This window comes from Delphinapterus leucas, chromosome X (assembly GCF_059928025.1).
Source record: "Delphinapterus leucas isolate spDelLeu-1000000601 "Yukka" chromosome X, BTC_Dleu_Yukka2, whole genome shotgun sequence".
Taxonomy (NCBI): Eukaryota; Metazoa; Chordata; class Mammalia; order Artiodactyla; family Monodontidae; genus Delphinapterus; species Delphinapterus leucas.
In genome coordinates, this window is record NC_143150.1 from 59151535 (window position 1) to 59177668 (window position 26134).

The 26134-nt window shown below is 36.6% G+C and overlaps 1 protein-coding gene across 6 annotated transcripts in view; it reads right to left on the minus strand.

The window, feature by feature from the left end:
- Positions 1-26134, minus strand: part of APOOL (apolipoprotein O like) — a 113918-nt gene that overhangs the window by 50739 nt on the left and 37045 nt on the right. For all 6 annotated transcript variants that reach the window (XM_089904321.1, XM_022580817.3, XM_089904317.1 and 3 more), the window contains exon 2: positions 23500-23604. In XM_089904321.1, the coding sequence (XP_089760447.1) occupies positions 23500-23604 (105 nt within the window). The remainder of the gene's footprint in view (positions 1-23499; positions 23605-26134) is intronic.

The following is a 26134-nucleotide window of genomic DNA, read 5'->3' on the forward strand; positions in this document are numbered from 1 at the left end:
TCTTTTTTTTTTTCAAAAAATTTTTCTCTTAATAATTATTTCTTATTTTAATAAATTATTTTATTTTATCTTATTTTATCCACTTTCTTTCCTTCTTTACTTCCTTCCTCCCTCCCTCCCTTCCTCTCCGTGTCTCTCTCTCTCTCTCTCTCTCTTTCTTTCCTTCTTTCTACTTTTTCTCCCTTTTATTCTGAGCCATGTGGATGAAAGGCTCTTGGTGCTGCAGCCAGGAGTCAGTGCTGTGCCTCTGAGGTGGGAGACACAACTTCAGGACACTGGTCCACAAGAGACGTCCCAGCTCCATATAATATCACACGGTGAAAATCTCCGAGATCTCCATCTCAAAACCAGCACCCAGCTTCACTCAACAACCAGCAAGCTACAGTGCTGTACACCCTATGCCAAACAAGTAGCAAGACAGGAACACAACACCACCCATTAGCAGAGAGGCTGCCTAAAATCATAATAAGTCCACAGACACCCCAAAACACACGACCAGACGTGGACCTGCCCAACAGAAAGACAAGATCCAGCCTCATCAACCAGAACACAGGCACTAGTCCCCTCCACCAGGAAACCTACACAACCCACTGAACCAACTTTAGCCACTGGGGGTAGACACCGAAAACAACGGGAACTATGAACCTGCAGCCTGCAAAAAGGAGACCCCGAATACAGTTTGATAACCAAAATGAGAAGACAGAAAAACACACAGCAGATGAAGGAGCAAGATAAAAACCCGCCAGACCTAACAAATGAAGAGGAAATAGGCAGTCTACCTGAAAAAGAATTCAGAAAAATGATAGTAAAGATGATCCAAAATCTTGGAAATAGAATAGAGAAAATGCAAGAAACATTTAACACGGACATAGAAGAAATAAAGATGAAACAAGCAACGATGAACAACACAATAAATGAAATTAAAAATACTCTAGATGGGATCAAGAGCAGAATAACTGAGGCAGAAGAACGGATAAGTGCCCTGGAAGATAAAATTCTGGAAATAACTACTGTAGAGCAGAATAAAGAAAAAAGAAAGAAAAGAACAGAGGACAGCCTCAGAGACCTCTGGGACAACATTAAATGAACCAACATTCAAATTACAGGGGTTCCAGAAGAATAAGAGAAAAAGAAAAGGACAGAGAAAATATTTGAAGTGATTATACTTGAAAACTTCCCTAATATGGGAAAGGAAATAGTTAATCAAGTCCAGGAAGCATAGAGAGTCCCATACAGGATAAATCCAAGGAGAAACACACCAAGACACATATTAATCAAACTGTCAAAAAATAAATACAAAGAAAACATATTAAAAACAGCAAGGGAAAAACAACAAATAACACACAAGGGAATCCCCAAAAAGTTAACAGCTGATCTTTCAGCAGAAACTCTGCAAGCCAGAAGGGACTGGCAGGACATATTTAAAGGGATGAAGGAGAAAATCCTACAACCAAGATTACTCTACCCAGCAAGGATCTCTTTCAGATTTGATGGAGAAATTAAAACCTTTACAGACAAGCAAAAGCTGAGAGAGTTCAGCACCACCAAACCAGCTTTACAACAAATGCTAAAGGACCTTCTCTAGGCAAGAAACACAAGAGAAGGAAAAGACCTACAATAACAAACACAAAACAATTAAGAAAATGGGAATAGGAACATACATATTGATAATTACCTTAAATGTAAATGGATTAAATGCTCCCACCAAAGGACACAGACTGGCTGAATGGATACAAAAACAAGACCCTTATATATGCTGTCTACAAGAGACCCGATTCAGACCTAGAGACACATACAGACTGAAAGTGAGGGGATGGAAAAAGATATTCCATGAAAATGGAAACGAAAAGAAAGCTGAAGTAGCAATTCTCATATCAGACAAAACAGACGTTAAAATAATAATTATTAGAAGAGACAAAGAAGGACACTACATAATGATCAAGGGATTGATCCAAGAAGGTATAACAACTGTAAATATTTATGCACCCAACATAGGAGCACCTCAATAACTAAGGCAAATACTAACAGCCATAAAAGGGGAAATCGACAGTAACTCATTCATAGTAGGGGACTTTAACACCCCACTTTCACCAATGGACAGATGATCCAAAATGAAAATAAATAAGGAAACACAAGCTTTAAATGATACATTAAAAAAGATGGACTTAATTGATATTTATAGGACATTCCATCCAAAAACCAAAGAATACACATTTTTCTCAAGTGCTCATGGCACATTCTCCAGGATAGATCATATCTTGGGTCACAAATCAAGCCTTGGTAAATTTAAGAAAACTGAAATTGTATGAAGTATCTTTTCCAACCACAACACCTTGAGACTAGATATCAATTACAGGAAAAGACCTGTAAAAAATACAAACACATGGAGGATAAACAATACACTACTTAATAACGAAGTGATCACTGAAGAAATCAAAGAGGAAATCAAAAAATACCTAGACACAAATGACAATGGAGACATGACGACCCAAGACATATGGGATGCTGCAAAAGCAGTTCTAAGAGGGAAGTTTATAGCAATACAATCCTACCTTAAGAAACAGGAAACATCTTGAATAAACAACCTAAACTTGTACGTAAAGCAATTAGAGAAAGAAGAACAAAAAATCCCCAAAGCTAGCAGAAGAAAAGAAATCATAAAGATCAGATGAGAAATAAATGAAAAAGAAATGAAGAAAACGATAGCAAAGATAAATAAAACTAAAAGCTGGTTCTTTGAGAAGATAAACAAAATTGATAAACCATTAGCAGACTCATCAAGGAAAAAAGGAAGAAGACTCAAATTAATAGAATTAGAAATGAAAAAGGAGAAGTAACAACTGACACTGCAGAAATACAAAAGATCATGAGAGATTACTACAAGAAACTGTATGTCAATAGAATGGAGAACCTGGAAGAAATGGACAAATTCGTAAAAAAGCACAACCTGCCAAGACTGAATCAGGAAGAAACAGAAAATATGAACAGACCAATCACAAGCACTGAAATTGAAACTGTGATTAAAAATTTTCCAACAAACAAAAGCCCAGGACCAGATGGCTTCACAGGCGAATTCTATCAAACATTTAGAGAAGAACTAACACCTATCCTTCTCAAACTCTTCCAAAATATAGCAGAGGGAGGAACACTCCTAAACTCATTCTACGTGGCCATCATCACCCTGATACCAAAACCAGACAAGGATGTCAAAAAGAAGGAAAACTACAGGCCAATATCACTGATGAACATAGATGCAAAAATCCTCAACAAAATACTAGCAAACAGAATCCAACAGCACATTAAAAGGATCATACACCATGATCAAGTGGGGTTTATTCCAGGAATGTAAGGATTCTTCAATATACACAAATCAATCAACGTGATACACCATATTAACAAACTGAAGGAGAAAAACCATATGATCATCTCAAGAGATGCAGAGAAAGCTATCGACAAAATGCAACACCAATTTTTCATAAAAACCCTGGAGAAAGTAGGCATAGAGGGAACTTTCCTTAACATAATACAGGCCATATATGACAAACCCACAGCCAACATCGTCCTCAATGGTGAAAAACTGAAAGCATTTCCACTAAGATCAGAAACAAGACAAGGTTTCCCACTCTCACCACTCTCCCTCAACATAGTTTTGGAAGTTTTAGCCACAGCAATCAGAGAAGAAAAGGAAATAAAAGGAATCCAAGTCGGAAAAGAAGAAGTAAAGCTGTCACTGTTTGCAGATGACATGATACTATACATAGAGAATCCTAAACATGCTACCAGAAAACTACTAGAGCTAATCAATGAATTTGGTAAAGTAGCAGGATACAAAATTACTGCACAGAAATCTCTGGCATTCCTATACAGTAATGATGAAAAATCTGAAAGTGAAATCAAAAAAACACTCCCATTTACCACTGCAACAAAAAGAATAAAATATCTAGGAATAAACCTACCTAAGGAGACAAAAGACCTATATGCAGAAAATTATAAGACACTGATGAAAGAAATTAAAGATGATACAAATCGATGAAGAGATATACCATGTTCTTGGATTGGAAGAATCAACATTGTGAAAATGACTCTACTACCCAAAGCAATCTACCGATTCATTGCAATCCCTATCAAACTACCACTGGCATTTTTCATAGAACTAGAACGAAAAATTTCACAATTTGTATGGAAACACAAAAGACCCCGAATAGCCAAATCAATCTTGAGAACTAAAAATGGAGCTGGAGGAATCAGGCTCCCTGACGTCAGACTATACTACAAAGCTACAGTAATCAAGACAGTATGGTACTGGCACAAAAACAGGAAGATAAATCAATGGAACAGGATAGAAAGCCCAGAGATAAACCCATGCACATATGGTCACCGTATGTTTGATAAGGAGGGAGGAATGTACAGTGGATAAAGGACAGCCTCTTCAATAAGTGGTGCTGGGAAAACTGGACAGGTACATGTAAAAGTATGAGATTAGATCACTCCCTAACGCCATACACAAAAATAAGCTCAAAATGGATTAAAGACCTAAATGTAAGGCCAGAAACTATCAAACTCTTAGAGGAAAACATCAATGACATAAATCACAGCAAGATCCTTTTTGACCCACCTCCCAGAAAAATGGAAGTTAAAACAAAAATAAACAAATGGGACCTAATGAAACTTCAAAGCTTTTGCACAGCAAAGGAAACCATAAACAAGACAAAAGACAACCCTCAGAATGGGAGAAAATATTTGCAAATGGAGCAACTGACAAAGGATTAATCTCCAAAATTTACAAGCATTTCATGTAGCTCAATAACAACAAAAAAACCAACACAATCCAAAAATGGGCAGAAGACATAAATAGACATTTCTCCAAAGAAGACATACAGGCTGCCAACAAACACGTGAAAGAATGCTCAACATCATTAGAGAAATGCAAATCAAAACTACAATGAGATATCATCTCACACCGGTCAGAATGGCCATCATCAAAAAATCTAGAAGCAATAAATGCTGGAGAGGGTGTGGAGAAAAGGGAACACTCTTGCACTGTTGGTGGGAATGTGAATTGGTACAGCCACTATGGAGAACAGTATGGAGGTTCCTTAAAAAACTACAAATAAAACTACCATATGACCCAGCAATCCCACTACTGGGCATATACCCTGAGAAAACCATAATTCAAAAATAGTCATGTACCAAAATGTTCATTGCAGCTCTACTTACAATAGCCAGGAGATGGAAACAACCTAAGTGTCCATCATCGGATGAATGAATAAAGAATATGTGGCACATATATACAATGGAATATTACTCAGCCATGAAAAGAAACGAAATTGAGCTATTTGTAATGAGGTGGATGGACCTAGAGTCTGTCATACAGAGTGAAGTAAGTCACAAATAGAAAGACAAATACCATATGCTAACACATATATATGGAATTTAAGGAAAAAAATGTCATGAAGAACCTAGGGGTAAGACAGGAATAAAGACACACACCTACTAGAGAACGGACTTGACGATATGGGGAGGGGGAAGGGTAAGCTGTGACAAAGCGAGAGAATGGCATGGACAAATATACACTACCAAGCATAAAATAGATAACTAGTGGGAACCAGCCGCATAGCACAGGGAGATCAGCTCGGTGCTTTGTGACTACCTAGAGCGGTGGGATAGGGAGGGTGGGAGGGAGGGAGATGCAAGAGGGAAGAGATATGGGAACATATGTATATGTACAACTGATTCACTTTGTTATAATGCAGAAACTAGCACACCATTGTAAAGCAATTATACTCCAATACAGATGTAAAAGACACGCAAGCAAGCAAACAAACCAAAACTATCTCCATTCACAGATGGTATGATCTTGTATATAGAAAATCCTAAGGAACCCCCATAACCCCTACTACAACAAATTCTGTAAGGTTGCAGGGTAAAAGATCAATATACAAAAATCAATTGTATTTTTATACACTAGCAATAAATGATCCGAAAATGAAATTAAGAAAGCAATTCCATCTAAAAGAGCATCAAAAAATAAAATACTTAGGAATAAATTCAACAAAGAAGTGTAAGACTTGTACACTTAAACCTACAAAAATGTTGAAAGCAAGAGAGAACATGTAGATAAATGGAAATACATCACAGACATCCCAGGTTCTTGGACTACAAGGCTAAATATTATTAGAATGGCAATATTTCCCAAATTGATCCATGGACCTGAAGGAACCACTATGAAAATCCTGCTTGTCTTTCTTTTCCCCATATAACGAAAATTTGATGCTAAAATTCATACAGGTGTGAAAGGCAAACAGAATAGCCAAAACAATCTTGAAAAAGAAGAACAAAATTGGAGGACACATACTCCTCAATTTCAAAACTTGTTACAAAATAATAGGATGGTATTGTTATAAGGATAGATATATAGATAAATGGAATAGAATTTTGAGTCTAGAAATGAACCCATGCATTTATGGTCAACTGATTTTTAACAAGGTAACAAAGAAAATTCAATGGAGAAACAATGGTATTTTCAACAAACAGTACATGGACAACTGGATATTCACATACAAAATAAAGAAGTTGGACCCCTACCTCATGCCACATACAAAATATTAACTCAAAATGGATCTCAGAACTAAATATAAGAGCTAAAATTATACAACTCTTAGAAGAAAACATAAAGGTAAATCTTCATGACTTTGGGTTAAGCAATGATTTCTTATATACAACATCAGAAGCACTAGCAACAAAAGCAAAAAATAAATAAATTGGACTTCATCAAAATTAAAAACTTGTGCTGCAAATGATACCATCAATATAGTAAAAGGACAACCTATGAACAATACTTACAAATCATGTATTTCATAAAGAACTTGTATCTGGAATAAATAAAGAACACTTGCAATTCAACAGTAAAAAGGCGATTACCCAATTTAAAAATTGACAAAGAATTTGAATAGACATTTCTCTAAAGATGTACAAATTACCAGTAAGCACATGAAAAAATGCTTGATATCATTACTTATTAGGGAAATGCAAATCAAAACTCCAATGAAGTATCATTTCACACCCACTAGGATTGCTATAATCAAAAAAGAGACAATAACAAGGGTTGGTAAATATGTGGAGAAACTGGAACCTTCATACACTGCTGGTGAGACTGTAAATGGTGTAATTGCTTTGGAAAACAGCCTGGCAGTTCCTCAAAGGTTTAAAGATACAGTTGCCATATGGACCAGAAGTTCCACTCCTAGGTCTATACCCAAGAGAAATGAAAACATATGTTGACACAAAACTTACACAACAAAGTTCATAGAAGTATCAGCCATAATAGCCCCAAAGTGGAAATAACCCTAATGTCCATCAATTGATACATGGATAAACACCTGCTGTATTTACAGAATGAACTATTATTCAGCAATAAAAGGAAATGACATACAAATACATTCTATAACATGGATGAAACTTGAAAACATTTTGGTAATTGAAAGAAGTCAGTCACAAAAGGCCACATATTATATGATTCTATTTATATGCAATGTCTAGCATAGGCACATCCACAGAGAAAGAAAGCAGATTAGTGGTTACCAGGGGCTTAGGAGAGACTGAAATCAAAGTGATGATAATGGGTATAGGCTTTCTTTCTTTCTTTTTTCTCTTGGAGGGGCTTTCTTTTTGTAGTGATGAATTTTTTCTAAAATTAGCAGTAGTGGGCTTTCCAAGATGGCAGAAGAGTAAGAGGATGTGAAGTTCATCTCTACCTACAAACACATCAAGAATACATCTACAAATGGAACAATTCTCACAGAGCACCTGCTGAACACTAGCAGAGGACCTCGGACACATAAAAAGAGAAGAAAGGTCCCACGCAACCAGGTAGGATGAAAGAAAGAAGAAAGGAAAAGGAAGAGGAGAGGAAGCAGGTTATGACCTGCACCGCTGGCGGGGAGCTGAAGATGAGGAGAGGTGTGTGTCTGCGGAAGCCCCCTCGCGAGCGAGGAGATCAGCTGGGACAGAAGGGGAGCTTCGGGAGCTTGGAGCAACTGGTTGGTGGCAGGCAAGACAGTGAGACCTACACAGGGGGTCCGTGCCAGAGCACTGCACACCCCAGCCTGAGACAGATGTCTGCTGGTGCACACAGGGGCTGCGTGCTGGAACATGGGATTTGGCGAGCAGACCAGGGGAGAGGGCTGCTGCTGGCTGTGAGGAGACAGCCTGAGGGGACAGGAGTGAGGAGCTCTGCAATCAGGAATGCTCATGGAGGGAGCCAGGACCACCACAGAAGCAATGTGTTCATGTTGAGTGATGCGCAGTGGGTGGGGCCCCCATTGCAGCCTTTCTCCTCAAGTGCCAGCCCATGCCTCCATGAGCACTTGGGAGGGCTCCCACCGGAGCCGGCACATGTGCCCCTGCAATCGTCTCCCCTGCCCCCCCACCTCTCTGCCTGGGCAACCTGCTAGCCCCAGTCACTGCCTGATGGGCTCACGCGTTCCAATTGCTACTCCAGCACCCTGCCACCAGGGTGGCCTGCTCGCCCCAATTGCTGCCTTGGCTCCTTCCTGCCTGATGGGCTCGTGTAGAGACTCCAGTGGGAGGAACACATGCAGAGGTGGGGCTGAAACCGCAGCTGCACCCCAGGGGTCGTGGGACTAAGGAAGAAGAGCTGAAATCTCTCCTTGCGCTGTGTGAACCACGGAGTTACACCTCCACTGACGGCTTCCTAAATTCAGTGCCTGCGAAACATCCAAAAGGACAACAAGTGCTCCTGTAGCTGGGACAGGTCTGGATTTAGCAGCTGTGGGCTTTGTGGGCACGTACACATGGGGATTGGGCCAGGTCAGAGTCTGAGCTGCCTCCATAGCTCCCACAGCAGGTCCAGGTGCACAACTACTGCAGTCCTGGGACCTGACCTCAGTGGATCTGTGTGAGTGACCGGGTGAAACCAATGCTTGAGAGTCACTATGGCCAAGTGCTCGCATACCCACAGTTAAGGTGGGACCAACAGCAGTGCCAACAACAGTGTACTTTGTAAGCCCACACAATGGACGAAAGGGGACACAACAGAGCACATTCACAGGCGAACAGCTCCAGAGAAGGAATACACATTGGCTTCTCTCCCAGTGGGAGTGCTCCAATCCCACCCACTTTGCACCGCAGATGAGAAACACAGCTAAGATCTGGAGACATCTACTCCAACAATTAGGGAGCAGACCCTGTCCCTGACAGCGCAGTGACAACCACAGAACAAAGGGGAGGCCCTCTCAATATCCAGGGCAGGCTCTGGTCACCACACCACCAGTCAAATCACCTATCAAGGGGATAAGACCACAAGCCTTGGGACCAAGCTCACCCACTAGGGGGCAGGCAATAGAAGTGACAGGAACTACAATCCTGCAGCCTGCAGAAAGGAGACCACAACACCGTAAGTTTGACAAAATGAGATGACAGATATGCTGCAGATAAAGGAGCAAGATAAAAACCTACAAGAACAACTAAATGGAGAGGTGATAGGCAATCTATCTAAAAAAGAATTCAGAGTAATGATACTAAAGATGATCCAAGATCTCAGAAAAAGAATGAAGGCACAGATTAAGAAGATATAAAAAATGTTTAAGAAAGACCTAGAAGAACTAAAGAACAAACAAACAGAAATCAAAAATACAATTACTGAAATGAAAAATACACTAGAAGGAATCAATAGCAGAATAACTGAGGCAAAAGAAGGGAAAGAGCACTGGAAGGCAGAATGGTGGAAATCACTGCTGCAGAACAGAATAAAGAAAAAAGAACAAAAAGAAATGAGGACAGTCTCAGAGACTTCTGGGACAACATTAAACGCACCAAAGTTCGAATTATAGGGGCCACAGAAGAAGAAGAAGAAGAAGAAGAAGAAGAAGAAGAAGAAGAAGAAGAAGAAGAAGAAAAAGGGCCAGAGAAAATACTTGGAGAGATTATAGTCAAAAACTTCCCTAACATGAGAAAGGAAATAGTCACCCAAGTCCAGGAAGCGCAGAGTCCCATACCGGATAAACCCAAGGAGGACCATAACGAGGCACATATTACTCAAACTAACAAAAATTAAATACAAAGAAAAAATATTAAAAGCAGCAAGGAAAAATCAAAAAATAACACACAAGGGAATCCCCATAAGGTTATCAGCTGATTTTTCAGCAGAAACTCTGTAGGCCAGAAGAGAGGGGCAGGATATATTTCAAGTGATGAAAGGGAAAAACCTACAACCAAGAATACCCTACCCAGCAAGGCTCTTGGTCAGATTTGAAGGAGAAATCAAAAGCTTTACAGACAAGCAAAAGCTAAGAGAGTTCAGCACCACCAAACCAGCTATACAACAAATGCAAAAGGAACTTCTCTAGGCAGAGGAAAAAAAAAAAAGAGGCCACAACTAGAAACAGGGAAATTACAAATGGGAAAGCTCACTGGTAAAGGCAAACATACAGTAAAAGCAGGAAATCATCCTTACACAAATATGATATCAAAATGAGCAACTGTGATAAGAGAATACAAATGCAGGAAATGGGAATTGTATTTGAAATTAAGAGACCACCAACTTAAAACAACCTTCTCTATATAGGCTGCTTTATCAAAACCTCATGGGAAATGTAAACCAAAAAATGACAATAGATATACACACAAAAAAGATAAGTAACCCAAACACAACACTAAAGATGGTCATCAAACCACAAGAGAAGAGAAAGGGAAGATAAAAGACCAAAAAAAACAAACCCAAAACAATTATAAAAATGGCAGTAGGAACATACATATCGATAATTACCTTAAATGTAAATGGATTAAAAGCTTCAACCAAAAGACACAGACTGGCTGAATGGATACACAAACAAGACCCGTATATAGGCTGTTTACAAGACACCCACTTCGAATCTAGGGACACATACAGACTGAAAGTGAGGGGATGGAAAAAGATATTCCATGCAAATGGAAATCAAAAGAAAGCTAGGGTAGCAATACTCATATCAGACAATACAGACTTTTAAAATAAAGACTATTACAAGGGACAAGGAAGGACACTACATAATGATCAAGGGATCAATCCAAGAAGAAGATATAACAATCGTAAATATATATGCACCCAACATAGGAGCACCTCAATATATAGGACAAAGGATAACAGCCATAAAAGGGGAAATAAACAGTAAAACAATAATAGTGGGGGACTTTAACACCCCACTTACATGAATGGACAGGTCATCCAGACAGAAAATAAATAAGGAAACACAAGCCTTAAATGCCACATTAGACCAGATAGACTTAACTGATATTTATAAGACATTCCATCCAAAAGCAGCAGAATACACTTTCCTCCCAAGTGCACAGAAACGTTCTCCAGGATAGATCACATCATGGGTCACAAATTGAGCCTTGGTAAATTTAAGAAAACTGAAATCATATCAAGCATCTTTTCTGACCACAACACTATGAAATTAGAAATCAATTACAGGAAAAACTGTAAAAAACGCAAACATGTGGAGGCTAAACAATATGTTACTAAATAACCAATGGATGACTGAAGAAATCAAAGAGGAAATAAAAAATTACCTAGAAAAAAATGGCAATGAAAAGATGATGACCCAAAACCTATGGGATGCAGCAAAAGCAGTTTTAAGAGGGAAGCTTATAGCAATACAATCTTATCTCAAGAAACAAGATAAACAAAAATCTCAAATAAACAATCTGTCCTTATACCTAAAGCAACTAAAGAAAAGAGAAGAAACAAAACCTGAAGTTAGTAGAAGGAAAGAAATCATAAAGATCAGAGGAGAAATAAATGAAATAGAGATGAAGAAAACAAAGATCAATGAAACTAAAGGCTTGTTCTTTGAAGAGATAAACAAAATTGATAAACATTTAGCCAGACTAATCAAGAAAAAATGAGAGAGGACTCAAATCAATAAAATTAGAAATGAAAAGAAGTTACAACTGATAGCACAGAAACACAAAGGACCATGAGACTACTACAAGCAACTATATGCCAATAAAATGGACAACCTAGAAGAAATGGACAAATTCTTAGAAAGGTACAACCTTCCAAGACTGAACAAGGAAGAAATAGAAAATATGAAAAGACCAATCACAAATACTGAAACTGACTGAAGCTGTGATTAAGTATCTTCCAACAAACAAAAGTCCAGGAACTGATGGCTTCACAGGTGAATTCTATCAAACATCTAGAGAAGACTTAACACCTACTCCTCTGAAACTCTTCCAAAAAATTAGAGGAAGGAACATACCCAAGCTCATTCTACAAGGCCACCACCACCCTGATACCAAAACCAAAAACGGTATCACAAAAAAAGAAAATTACAGGCCAATATTACTGATGAACATAGATGCAAAAATCATCAAGAAAATACTACCAAACCAAATCCAACCACACATTAAAAAGATTATACACCATGATCAAGTGGGATTTATCCCAGGGATGCAAGGATTCTTCAACACATGCAAATCAATCAATGTGATGCACCCTATTAACAAATTGAAGAAGAAAAAACATATGATCAACTCAATAGTAAAACTATCTCTGGAGATGATAGGATTTTATACATAGAAAACCCTAAAGATGCTACCAGAAAACTACTAGAGCTCATCAATGAATGTGGTAAAGTTGCAGGATACAAAATTAATATACAGAAATCTTTTGCATTCCTACACACTAACAATGAAAGTTCAGAAAGAGAAATTAAGGAAACAATCCCATTTACCACTGCATCAGAAAAAATAAAATACCTAGGAATATGGGCTTCCCTGGCGGCGCAGTGGTTGAGAGTCCACCTGCCGATGCAGGGGACACGGGTTTGTGCCCCGGTCCGGGAGGATCCCACATGCTGTGGACCGGCTGAGCCCATGAGCCATGGCCACTGGGCCTGTGTGTCCGGAGCCTGTGCTCCGCAACGGGAGAGGCCACAACAGTGAGAGGCTCGCATACCACACACACACACAAAAACCTAGGAATAAACCTACCTAAGGAGGCAAAAGACCTGTACTTAGAAAACTATAAGATACTGATGAAAGTAATAAAAGATAACACAAACTGATGGAGAGATAGACCATGTTCCTGGAATGGAAGAATCAATATTGGGAAATGACTATACTACCCAAAGCAATCTACAGATTCAATGCAATCCCTATCAAATTACCAAGGGCATTTTTCACAGAACTAGAACAAAAATTTTTACAATTTGTATGGAAACACAAAAGACCCCGAATAGCCAAAGCAATCCTGAGGAAAACAGACGTAGCTGGAGGAATCAGGCTCCCTGACTTCGGACTATACTACAAAGCTACAGTAATCAAGACAGTATGGTATTGGCACAAAAACAGAAGTATAGATCAGTGGAACAGGATAGAAAGCTGTGAGATAAACCCACGCACCCGTCGTCACCTAATCTATGACAAAGGAGGCAAGAATACACAATGGAGGAAAGACAGCCTCTTCAATAAGTGGTGCTGGGAAGACTGGACAGCTACATGTAAACAAATGAAATTAGAACACTCCCTAATACCATACACAAAAATAAACTCAAAATGTATTAAAGACCTAAATGTAAGGCCAGATACTATAAAACTCTTAGAGAAAAATATAGGCAGAACACTCTGACATAAATCGCAGCAGTATCATTTTGGTTCCACCTCTTAAGAGTAATGAAAATAAAAACAAAAGTAAACAAATGGGACCTAATGAAACTTAAAAGCTTTTGCATAGCAAAGGAAAGCATAAACAAAACAAAAAGGCAACCCTCAGAATGGGAGAAAATATTTGCAAATGAAGCAACCAACAAGGGATTAATCTCCGAAATATACAAACAGTTCATGGAGCTCAATATCAAAAAGACAAACACCCTAATCAAAAAATGGATGGAAGATATAAATAGATATTTTTCCAAAGAAGACATACACATGGCTAAAAAGCACATGAAAAGGTGCTCAACATCACTAATTATTAGAGAAATGGAAATCAAAACTACAATGAGGTATCACCTCACAGTGGTTAGAATGGCCATCATCAAAAAACCTACAAACAATAAATGCTGGAGAGGGTGTGGAGCAAAGGGAACCATCCTACACTATTCGTGGGAATGCAAATTGGTATAGCCACTCTGGGGAACAGTAGGCAGGTTCTTCAAAAAACTAAAATAGAGCTACCATATGATCCAGCGACCTCACTCCTGGGCATATATCTGAAGAAAAACATAATTTGAAATGATACCTGCACCCCAATGTTCATTGCAGCACTATTTACAATAGCCAGGACATGGAAGCAACCTAAATGTCCATCAACAGAGGAATGGATAAAGAAGATGTGGTACATATATATAATGGAATATTAGTCAGCCATTAAAAAGAATGAAATTTGCAACCACATTTGCAACAACATGGATGGACCTGGAGACTGTCATACTGAGTGAAGTAAGTCAGACAGAGAAAGACAAGTATCATATGATATCATTTATATGTGGAATCTAAAACAAAGGTATAAATGAACTTATCTACAAAACAGAAATAGAGTTACAGATGTAGAAAACAAGTTTATGGTTACCAGCGGGCAAGGGGTGGGGGAGGGATAAGTTGGGAGATTGGGATCGACATATACACACTACTGTATATAAAATAGGTAACCAATCAGGACCTACTGTACAGCACAGAGAACTCTACTCAATAGTCTGTAATGGCCTATATGGGAAAGGAATCTAAAAAAGAGTGGATATGTGTATATGTATAACTGATTCACTTTGCTGTACACTTGAAAGTAATACAACATGGTAAATCAACCATACTCCAATAAAATTAAAAAAAAATAAAATTAGCAGTAATGATTGCACAACTCTAAATATACTAAAACCCAACTAATTGTAAGAAAAGAAAAACAACTAAAACATGAATAAATGCTTGTGACTTTTTGTTAGGCAAAAATGTCTTAGACATGACAGCAAAATAATAATCCATAAATTCAAAAATGGATAAATTGGAATTTATAAAATTAAAATTTTCTGTTCCTCAAAAGACACTTTTAAAAGGAGGTAATGTGTGCAGAACGATTCCCCACCCAAAGACATTTATGTCTTAATCTACAGAAGCCATGAATATGTTATGTTACAATAGCAAAGTGGAGTTAAGGTTGCATATGTAATTAACATTAATCAGGTGACCTTAAGATAGGAAAATTTTCTTGGATTATCTGGGTGGGTTCAAAGTAATCATAAGACATTAAAAGTAGAAGAGGGAGGTGGAATGGTAATGACAGAAGATGTGACTACAGAAGCATGGTCAGAGTTATGTGACATGAGAATGACTTACACTACTTTTCCTGGCTTTGAAAATGGAGGAATTGGACCACAAACCAAGGAAAGTGGGCCAGTCTCTACAAGATGATACAATGAAGGAAATGGATTTTCTCAACAGCCTTCAGAAAGAAATGCAACCCTGCCAACATCTTGACTTTAGCCCAATGTACATGTGTTAGAATTCTAACTTAACAGAAACTATAATAAAATTTTGCTGTTTAAAATCACTAATTTCATGGTAGTTTGTAACAGAAACAATGAAAAAGTAATACAGAAGGAAGAGATAAGCCACAGTTTGGGAGAAAATATTTGCAAAACACATACCTATATACCTGATATAGGGATGAAAATCCAGAAATATATAAAAAACTTTCAAAGCTCAATAATAACAAAACAAACAACCTAATAAAAATGGGCCAAACGTTTTAACAGACTCTGCACCAAAGAAGAATGGCAAATAAACACATGAAAAGATGCTCAACATAATTAGTCATTAGAAAAATGCAAGTTAAATGTACAGTGCCATACCTGTACATAACCACTAAAATGACTAATATATAAAATGATGTTCAACTTCATTAATAACATGGAAATGCAAATGAAAACCACAGTGAGATAGCATTTCAACTCCAACTGTTTGGCAAACTAAAGTCTGACAATATCAAGTGTTGGCATGAATGTGGAGCAACCTCAACATCTATATACTGCTTATGGGAATGTAAATTGGTACATATACTTTGAAAAACAATTTGGCATACTATAGCAAATTTGAAAATGATACATATTGTATGACTCAGTAGTTCCACTCCTAGGTATATTTAGAGAAACGATTGTAATTGTGTACCTAGAAATATGTACAATAATGTTCACAGCAACATTTTAATTGCAAAAATCTGGAAACACCTCAAATGTCTGTCAGCAGTAGAATGGATAATTAAACTGGGATATATCCACGAAATGAAATACTATAAATTAGGGGAAAATATATAAATTACAGGTACATGGAAAAATCTGGATGGATTTCAGGAATTTGAGCATAAAAAAGTATTTGTAGAGCAAAAAAGGTAAAATGTAGAAAATTATATGTAATATATTTCTATCAATATATAGCTCAAAAACATTGTTTAGTAATACAGACATATAAGGTGAAGTTAAAAAATTAAGAAAGGGAACAATAATCAAAATTCAGGGTAGGGTAGTGGTTATCTCTGAATGGATAGGGAATGGGATGAGAATCAGGGGATTTTATTTTGTTTTACCTTTAAACTGGGTAGTAGGTAGGTATATGGTTGTTCATCATGTTATTATTTTTATACCTTTCATAAACTGATTAAACAGTCTTTTGGTTCTAATCCATATTTAATAAATACAAATATAAAACATAAAAGAATTATGAAAAATTTAATGAGGTAAGGACTTATTTCCTTCAAAAATACTTATTTTTTACTTTATGTTCAGGGTATAGCACCTTTCTATAAGGTTTGGTAAAGACATATTTGGGGAGAATCAAGTTTACAAATCAACAGCAAGGGAACTAGATTATTAATAGCTTCAGATTTGATCTTCTATCAGCAACAAACATGAAACAGTGTAGGTTTTGTAAAACTTTAACAGTAATGGGTCACAAAAGTCTTGTTTTTACCATTAGATAAATGAGCCTTTGCTACCTGTACCAGGATTAAAGTGTTTATCTTTCCAGACTAATACTTGAAATTTAAATTCACCACATTGGCAACTATGTATAGTTAGGAAGGTCAGAGGTGCAATTTTATATTAAAGGTGCACTACATGCATAAAAAGCAGGCACACAGCAAGTAAGGAAGTTCCCCAACTCCTCAAGGAAGAATGCATGTGGATACATGGGTGTTAAAGTAGATAACATTTGTCCATTATGTCCCCATCCTCTCTATTCTTTATGCTCCTCAATTCCAAACTTTATGAGTCATTAAGTGTTCTTGTTCTCTCTTCTGTCCTAATCAAAACCAACTGATTCTTCATTTATACCCTAGTATAAATTAGCTTAACAGTTTAAAGAACAGGTTTGTTATTGTGGTCTACTGTAAGCAAAATTTTGTATATGTACTTTTCTAGGAAGAGCATCCGAAGTTTTTGTCAGATTCTCAAAGGGGTCAAAATGGTTAAGAACCAGTGCTGTATTTTCCTTCTTAGATATGGGCATTCAAGCACACTTGAAAGGTTTATGATAAAAGTATTTATTGAAATGGTAAACAAAATTGACAAACTCTTAGCCAGACTAATAAAAAAAGAGTAGATTCAAATAAATAAAATTAGAAATGAAAGATAAGACATTACAGTGGATGCCTCAGAAACAAAAAGGATAATAAAGGATTATTATGAATAGGTATATGCCAACAATTTGATAACTCAGAAGAAATTGATAACTTCCTAGAAACTAACAACTTACCAAGACTGAATCAAGAAGAAATAGAAAGCCTGAACAGACCAATAACCAATAAGGAGATTGAATCAATAATCAAAAATCCCTCAACAAAGAAGAACCCAAGGTCAGATGGCTTCATGGGTGAAGAATGGTATTCGAAGAATACCAGTTCTTCTTAAACTCTCCCCAAAAATAGAAGAGGGAACACTTCCAAATTCATTTGATGGTATCACTCTGATATTAAAGCCAGACAAAGGCACTACAGGAAAAGAAAACTACAAGTCAATATCCCTAACAAACACAGATGCAAAAATCCTCAATAAAGTAATAGCAAACTAAATTCAACAGCATATTAACAGGATTACACAACAGGAACAAGTGGACTGTAACCCTCAGATGCAAGGATGATTCACCATATGTGTATCAATGTGACACACCACATTAACAGAATAAAAGATGAAAACCACATTTGTGATCACCTCAGTAGATACAGAAAAAGCATTTTACAAAATTCAAAATCCATTCATGAGAAAAAGCTCTCAACAAAATAGGTATAGAAAGAACTTAATTCAATAAACATCATATATGAAAAGCCCACAGCTAACATCAAAATCAATTGGGAAAAACTGAAAACTTATTCTCTAAATCCAGTACAAGTCAAGGGTGTCCACATCTGAAACTTCCATTTAACATAGTATTGGAAGTCCTAGCCAGAGCAACTAGACAAGAAAAAGAAATATAAGGAATTCAAATCAGAAAGGAAGAAGTTAAATATCTGCAGAAGACACAATCATATATGTAGAAAACTCTAACGACAACCACAAACTATTAGAATTAATAAACCAATTCATTAAAGCTGCAAGATATAAAATCGACATACAAAATATCAGTTGTGTTTCTATACACTAACAATGAACTATCCGAAAAAAATTAAGAAAACAATTCCATTTCCAATAGCAATACAAAGAATGAAACAGTTAAGAATAAACTCAACCAGAGGTGAAAGACTTGTACACTGAAAATTATAAAAAAACTGATGAAGGAAATTAAAGACACAAAAATGGGCTTCCTTGGTGGCGCAGTGGTTGAGAGTCCGCCTGCCGATGCAGGAGACACGGGTTTGTGCCCTGGTCCGGGAAGATCCCACATGCCGCGGTGCGGCTGGGCCCGTGAGCCATGGCCGCTGAGCCTGCGCATCTGCAGCCTGTGCTCCACAACGGGAGAGGCCACAACAGTGAGAGGTCCGTGTACCGCAAAAAAAAAAAAAAAAAGGAAAGACACCCCCTGTTCATGGATTGGAAGAATTAATATTATTAAAATGTCCATGCTACCCAAAGTGATCTACACATTAAATGCAATTCCTATTAAAATCCCAATAGCATTCTTTACAGAAAAGAAGAAAAACCCTAAATTTTATATGGAAACAAAAAAGACCCTGAATAGCCAAAGCAAGTCTTGAGCAAGAACAAAGCTGGAGGTATCACACATCCTGATTTCAAAATATATTACAAAGTTACAGTAATCCAAACAGTATTGTATTGGCATAAAAACACACATAGACCAATGTAACAGAACAGATTACAGAGAAATAAACCCATGCGTTTATGGCCAACTGATCTTTGACAAGGGTGCCAAAAACACAGTAGGGAAAGGATAGTCATTTCAATAAATGGTGCTGGGAGAACTGGGTATCTAGATGCAGAAGAATGAAATTGGATCCTAATTTCCCATCTCACACCATATAAAATATCAACTCAATATAGATTAAAGACTTAAATGTAAAAACTGAAATGTAAAACTACTAAAAGAAAGCACAGTGTAAAAACTTCTTGACATTGGTCTTAGCAATGACCCCAAAAGCACAGACAACAAAAGCAAAAATAAACAAGGAGGACAACATCAAACTAAAAAGCTTCTGTACAGCAAAGGAAACAATTAACAGAGGCAACCTATAGAATGGTAGAAAATATTTGCAAACCATGTATCTGATAAGGGTTAACATCCAAAACATATAAGGAACTCATACAACTCAACAGCAAAAAATAACTGACTAAAAAATGGGCAAAGAACAGTAATAGACATTTCTCAAAAGAAGACATAAAAATGGCCAACACGTATATGAAAAGTTGCTCAGCATCACTAATCATCAGGGAAGTGCAAATCAAAACCACAATGATATATCACCTCACAACTGTTGGATGGCAAAAAGTCACGAGATAACAAGTGTTGGCAAGGATGTGGAGAAAAGAGAACCCTTAAACACTGTTGGTAGGAATGTAAATTGGTATAGCTATTATGGAAAACAGTATGGAGGTTCCTCAAAAACTCAAAAATAGAACTACCATATGATCCAGTAATCCCACTTCTGGGACTATATCCAAAGAAAATGAAATCTGGATGTTGAAGAGATACTTGCACCTCCCATGCTCATTGCAGCATTATTCAAATAGCCAAGATATGGAAACAACCTAAATGTCCATCAACAGATGAATGGATAAAGAAAATATCATGTGTGTATGTATGTGTGTATATGTGTGTGTGCGTGTTAATACTGAAGACTGCAAATTTCATGGTTTAAAAGTGTATATACATATGTGTGCATGTGTGTGTATACACACACATGCATACACATACATACAATGGAATAAAGAGGATATCCTCCCATTTTTGACAACAAGGCTGAACCTGGAGGACATTATACTAAGTGAAATAAGGCAGACTCAGAAGAGAAATACTGTATGATCTCACTTATATGTATAACCTAAAATAGACTCAAAAGCAGAGAGAAGAATACTGGTTACCGGTGTGGGGTAAGGTAGAGGGGAAAATGGGGAGGTGTTGGCCAAAGAGTACAAAGCTTCAGTTATGCAAGAAGAGTAAGTTCCAGAGATCTAATACATATCATGGTGACTATGGTTAATAATGTTGTATTGTATACTTAAAATTTGCTAAGAGGGTGGATCTTAAGTGTTCTCACCACATACACACACATACACAATAAAATGGTAATTATATGAGGTGACATATATGTTAATTAGCTTCATTGTGGTGATCATTTCACAATGTATACATATGTCAAAACATCAAGCTGTACACTTTAAATGAATATGCTCATCCTGGATTGGAGGCCCTGGCTTAAAAGCCATTTATTGTATTGTATAAATACAACTTGTTTGTATTCAATTAGAAATTAAGATTAGATTTAGTAAACTATAAAACAACATTTAAATTAAATTTAACGAAAGTAACTAGAACTCTCAAATCAATATTTTTCTCTGTTATTTTTTGCCTAAAACAAGCAAATGACAAGCAAATAAGTCAAACTCACATTATAGAAATACTTTAAAAAGAAACATCTGGTAATGTCTATGGCTGACTGTATACACACAGCCCAACCTCCAGTCATTTTACAGTCTGAATACTGAGAATTTTATGGTTTAAGAAAAGGGTCACCCCACAGCTCTGCAGAGTTTTCTAATAGAGAGATTTAATTACATTCATGACATCATAATTAATAAGGCAGGAGTATATTGATACAGTTGAAAAAGATGTTTAACAAGAGAGTTGAACTGAAAAAGGATCTTCTCATTAGCCACAAGTTTACCAGAAGAGTCAATTAACCAGAACACCTCATTCATAAAGCATTCTGGCTTAGTACAGATTTATTGTAAATAGATTTAAACAAAGGCATAACTCACTTTACACAATAAAAGTGCCGGGGAATAGTTCATGCAAATCACATTTTCATTCCTTCAGCAATTCTAAGTTTCTCAAGGATTGAATCCTGATTATATGAATAGTCCCTAGCACTCAGCTGGCAACTTTATTTAATAAGTAATTCAATTGAATTCTATTTAAAATGTACTGGGGAATACAATAAATACCAAGAAATCCTGTTTATTCCATAATATAGTAAAGAGCAAAAATTTATTTTAAAATTCAGAAATATGTAAATTCAGCTATTAGGGACAAATGCTAGTTACTTATTATCCAATCTAGATTTTGAGCTTTCCAAACATAGGAGTGTCAAGATAGGCTTAAAAACATCATCTCTCTAAGATTAATAAAAAGGAGAAAAAATACTGAGAGTCAGCAAGTATATAGGAGAGCGAATCTATTCTAGACTGCTAATGAAAATTAATAAAACTTTACCCAGTGCTTCATATATGACTCAAACACATATAAGAGAAGCTCAGGAAATATTTTTTTGTTTAATAAATGAATAAATACCACCTTTATGTATGTCAGTTTGGCAATACATTGATATTTTTCATGCCTTCTGACTTACAATTCCATTTCTAGAAATTTATTCTAAGGAAACAGTTATAGATGTACATAAAGATTTATGTACAAGGTGTTTCGACAAAGCATTGATTACATTAGCAAAATAATTGGAAATATGTTAAATTTCCAAAAATTTATGAAAATTATACATTTGAAAATGGTATATTCATACACAGAATATTTATGCCACTGTTAAGAATTCTGTCCAATGCCATCCAACTACTCAGTGGTGGGGTCAGGATTCAGTTTCAGGCCTGTTTGACTCGAGTTTATATTTCTAAGCATGTAGATAAATTCAAGAATAGCTTGAGGCTAGAAAAGATGAAAAGTACAACGGTGAATAGAATCAGTTACTACAATGAGATACCAATAGGCTGGCATGATAGATTAGATCAACAAGATAAAAGTTAAAAAGACATAAATGTGCCTGTAACTAAGTCCAAAAAGTCTATATGCTTAAGTACAGACTGAGAAAAGACATAGCTTACCAGTGGCCCATGTAAAAAAGTTTAATGAATTTTAGAGAACTGCACAATCACTATATCATGGTCAAAGGCTGATTATAAGCAAGGTTGATTGTGATGACTCAAAACAAAAATAAATATAAAAACAAATGTGATCTTAGGCAGCTTTAACAGAAATATATTATGTAGAACAAGAGAAGTCAGTCTGACTCTATCCTGCGGTAGTCAAAATACTTACACCCGAAGAAAACACTAACCATCCTGAACATGTTTGGCAGAGAATGATCATGAAAGTGAAGGAACTCAAAGCTATGACATATGAGGAATAGTTAAACTACTAATACACTTATCCAGGAAGCAAAACTACTTAAAGTGTAACTGACATCTGAAGAGTTGTTTTGTGGAAGAGAGATGAGAATTGTTCTGTATGGCACCAATGCAAGAGATACGGGGCCAATGGGTAGAACTTATAATTATGACACAGGTTTGTGTTTGACGTAAGAAAGGACCTTAAGTTGAATGAGAGCTGCCAGAAAATGGAATGGACTGCCTTAGGTTCCTTTATCCAGAGTTTTATTCATGTAGAAGAAAACAGCCAGTTAGCGTACCTATTGTAGAGGGGACTACGGTACCACAGTGAAGACTGAACTAGAAAACATTTAAGATTACTTTCAAAACTGAGATCTTAATGAATTTCTTAAACTCAGGCTTCCAAATATCAGGTGTACCTGTATAAACATTTTAAGAAAGAAAAGTCAGACTGCTTAGAAGAACTAAAACCCTGTACTACTCATTGATTATTCGTTAAGAAAAATCACCAATTGTTTTTCATTGGAGTTAGGATTTTAGATGTTTGGGTTAAATATAATAGTGTTTACTTTGAGACACCTTGTAACTATTTCTCACAACTTAAAAAACGAGCCTAACAAATACTTCAAAGACGTTTTTGATGAATAGAGCTAACAAACAAACCAACCTCACAGCTTTTACATCATATTTCTGTTATACAAAATTCAAACTTTTGTAGGCAAGTTACCTGCTCTGGTTTCACTAGATGCTTTCTGGACTCCTCTTCTTTGGCCGCATGCACACTTATAGATGCACATATTAGAGCTGCTGGCATGGTTGTCAGCTTTCCCATCTGAGAAAGATATATCAAAAAGGTATTTTTAATTGAAAGCTTCCCACCCTCTATTTCCTGATAAAGTTTGGGGGGCATCTGAGGAACACTATTGGTTTCATTTAAATTTATTAAATTTATTAAAAACTCAAGCACTCCAAATTATTCATACATTTTTAGGATATAATTCCTAAAATTCTTTTCTCATGGTAGAGTCTTATTTTTACCAATTTGTTAACTATCTACTTCATATGGAATATAGCAATATAATAATTACTAGTTAGAAGTGAATATAAGCTTTGAGGGATGAAGTGAGAGATAGATTATGATATTCACTCAGTCCACAAATATTTATTGAGCAATTACTATATGCCAGACCCATCAGGGAACAAAACAAAGATCCTTGCTCTCATGGAGCTGACATTCTAGTGGAGAAGAGGCAGGAGATAAACACAATACATATATTATATGGTATATTAAAATCGATAAATGCTATGGAAAAAGTAAAGTATAAGGGTGATCTGGAGTACTGGGTGATTCAGGTTGTATCTTGAAATAAAATTTATAATTACATTATTTATAAAAAATAACAACCTACCATTACAAATCTTATGCCCCTAACTAACATATTCCTTTTTACCTATTTCATGCTTGATCTAAAGCCAAAAGTGACCTTAATTTTAAATATAACTTGATTTGAATTAAGAATGCAGGAAAATTACTGGCTCTAAGAACAAAGTGTTCCAGTGTTTATCCAGGTACAGAATAATTCCTAAAGATTATTCATTCAACAAGGCCAAATGAAAAGCTTTCCAGGGAATGACTATTTTAAGAGCTTGATTCTTTAGACTCAGAAGGAGGCCTGCTGAAATTGACCAAAGACATCCAGAGGGAAGAGGTCTCTCTGGCTTACACATAAGTGGAATTGTTCAAGAACTGGAAGAAACACTGGCCAAAGGATTCCAAATCTTATTGAATAACAGTGATCGTGTCTGCACTTCATTTCTGACATATTTTTCAATATTTTCTGGACAGAATACGGGAAGCTGCAGGCACTAGTTAAGCAATTTCCTGTTTAAACTAGGCATGATTCTGATTTAGATTGAGACTCCAGAAATATAGGGTAAAAGGAAGACTCAACACTAATAAAAGAAATTGTGTTCACTGTTTTTCCCCCTTCAAGCCTCCCTCTAGTACATAAGTCAGCATCACAGAACAATTTATCTAGGCCTGCCTTCCAAAAGGCATCACTTCTGATTTCTTACACACAGTTGGTATTCACTAATGAAATAAGATTTCCACTCAGTATCTAATGTTGGGTATCAATAAAAAACATATTAAAATGGATGCCAGCAATGGATGTTCTCCCGTGTACCTGAAAAAAATTTTCAATAAAGCTCTGAAGTGATTATTTGAAGCATGTCAATTCTTACAATATTTAAAACCTATTTTAAAAATACTGGATTAGACCTTACTCCCTAGATAGAACATTTGAAGTATGCTAATATCTGAAAAAATTTCAATACCTTATGTTCTTAGTATAGTTATTTTATTTCACATAATGGAAAAGTAATAGCATGTAGACTATAAAATAAATTCATAGGTATTACTTAATAATTATGATCGACTGCTCCAGAGTGTGGACTGACTAATTGAACTAGTGGCTTAAAAAGTTAATACAGTATACCTTGAAAAATGCTTAAGTATCTTTGCTACATTTTCTACTCTTTAGGGCAGGGTCCATCCACCTTGACTTTTATTAATAAGGCAGTGTGGCATAATGGTAAAAACATAAGCTTAGGAGTTGCACAGACCTTGTTCTGAACTCAAGTTGTGGAACTTACTATCTAAATCTGGGCAAGTTACTTAAGCTCTTAAGAATTATGCTGCCCAATATGGTAATTACTAGATGCATATGGTTATTTAAATTTAAATTTATTAAAAATAAATAAAATTTAAAATTTAGTTCCTTAGTCACATTAGCCCCATTTCAAGTGCTCAACAGCATAATGTAGGGCACAGATATACAATATTTCCATCACTGAAGAAATTTCTATTGGACAGAACTATCTTAAGAGTCTCAGGTTATATATCTGAAAAGAAATGGGAATGCCTTCCTTTTTATGATTATCTTGAGGATTAAAGAATTACATAAAAATGGCTTGCACTTGGTAAATGGGCAATTAATTCTAGCTCCCCATTCTTTCTGATTGCTGAATAAAGATGTTAAGTGGTGGTGCTTACTCCCCATTTTTCTTGTCACATGTATTTGATGTTAATCAGGCTCTACTGAGGGCCATAATAACAATAAAAAACATAGCATACTTACTGCCTCTAAACAAAAAAGGCCAAGACTTTGATCAAAAGAAAAGAGGCAGGGCTCCCCTGGTGGTGCAGTGGTTGAGAGTCCACCTGCCGATGCCAGGGGACATGGGTTCATGCCCCAGTCCGGGAAGATCCCACATGCCGCGGAGCGGCTAGGCCCATGAGCCATGACCGCTGAGCCTGCGCATCCGGAGCCTGTGCTCCGCAATGGGAGAGGCCAGAACAG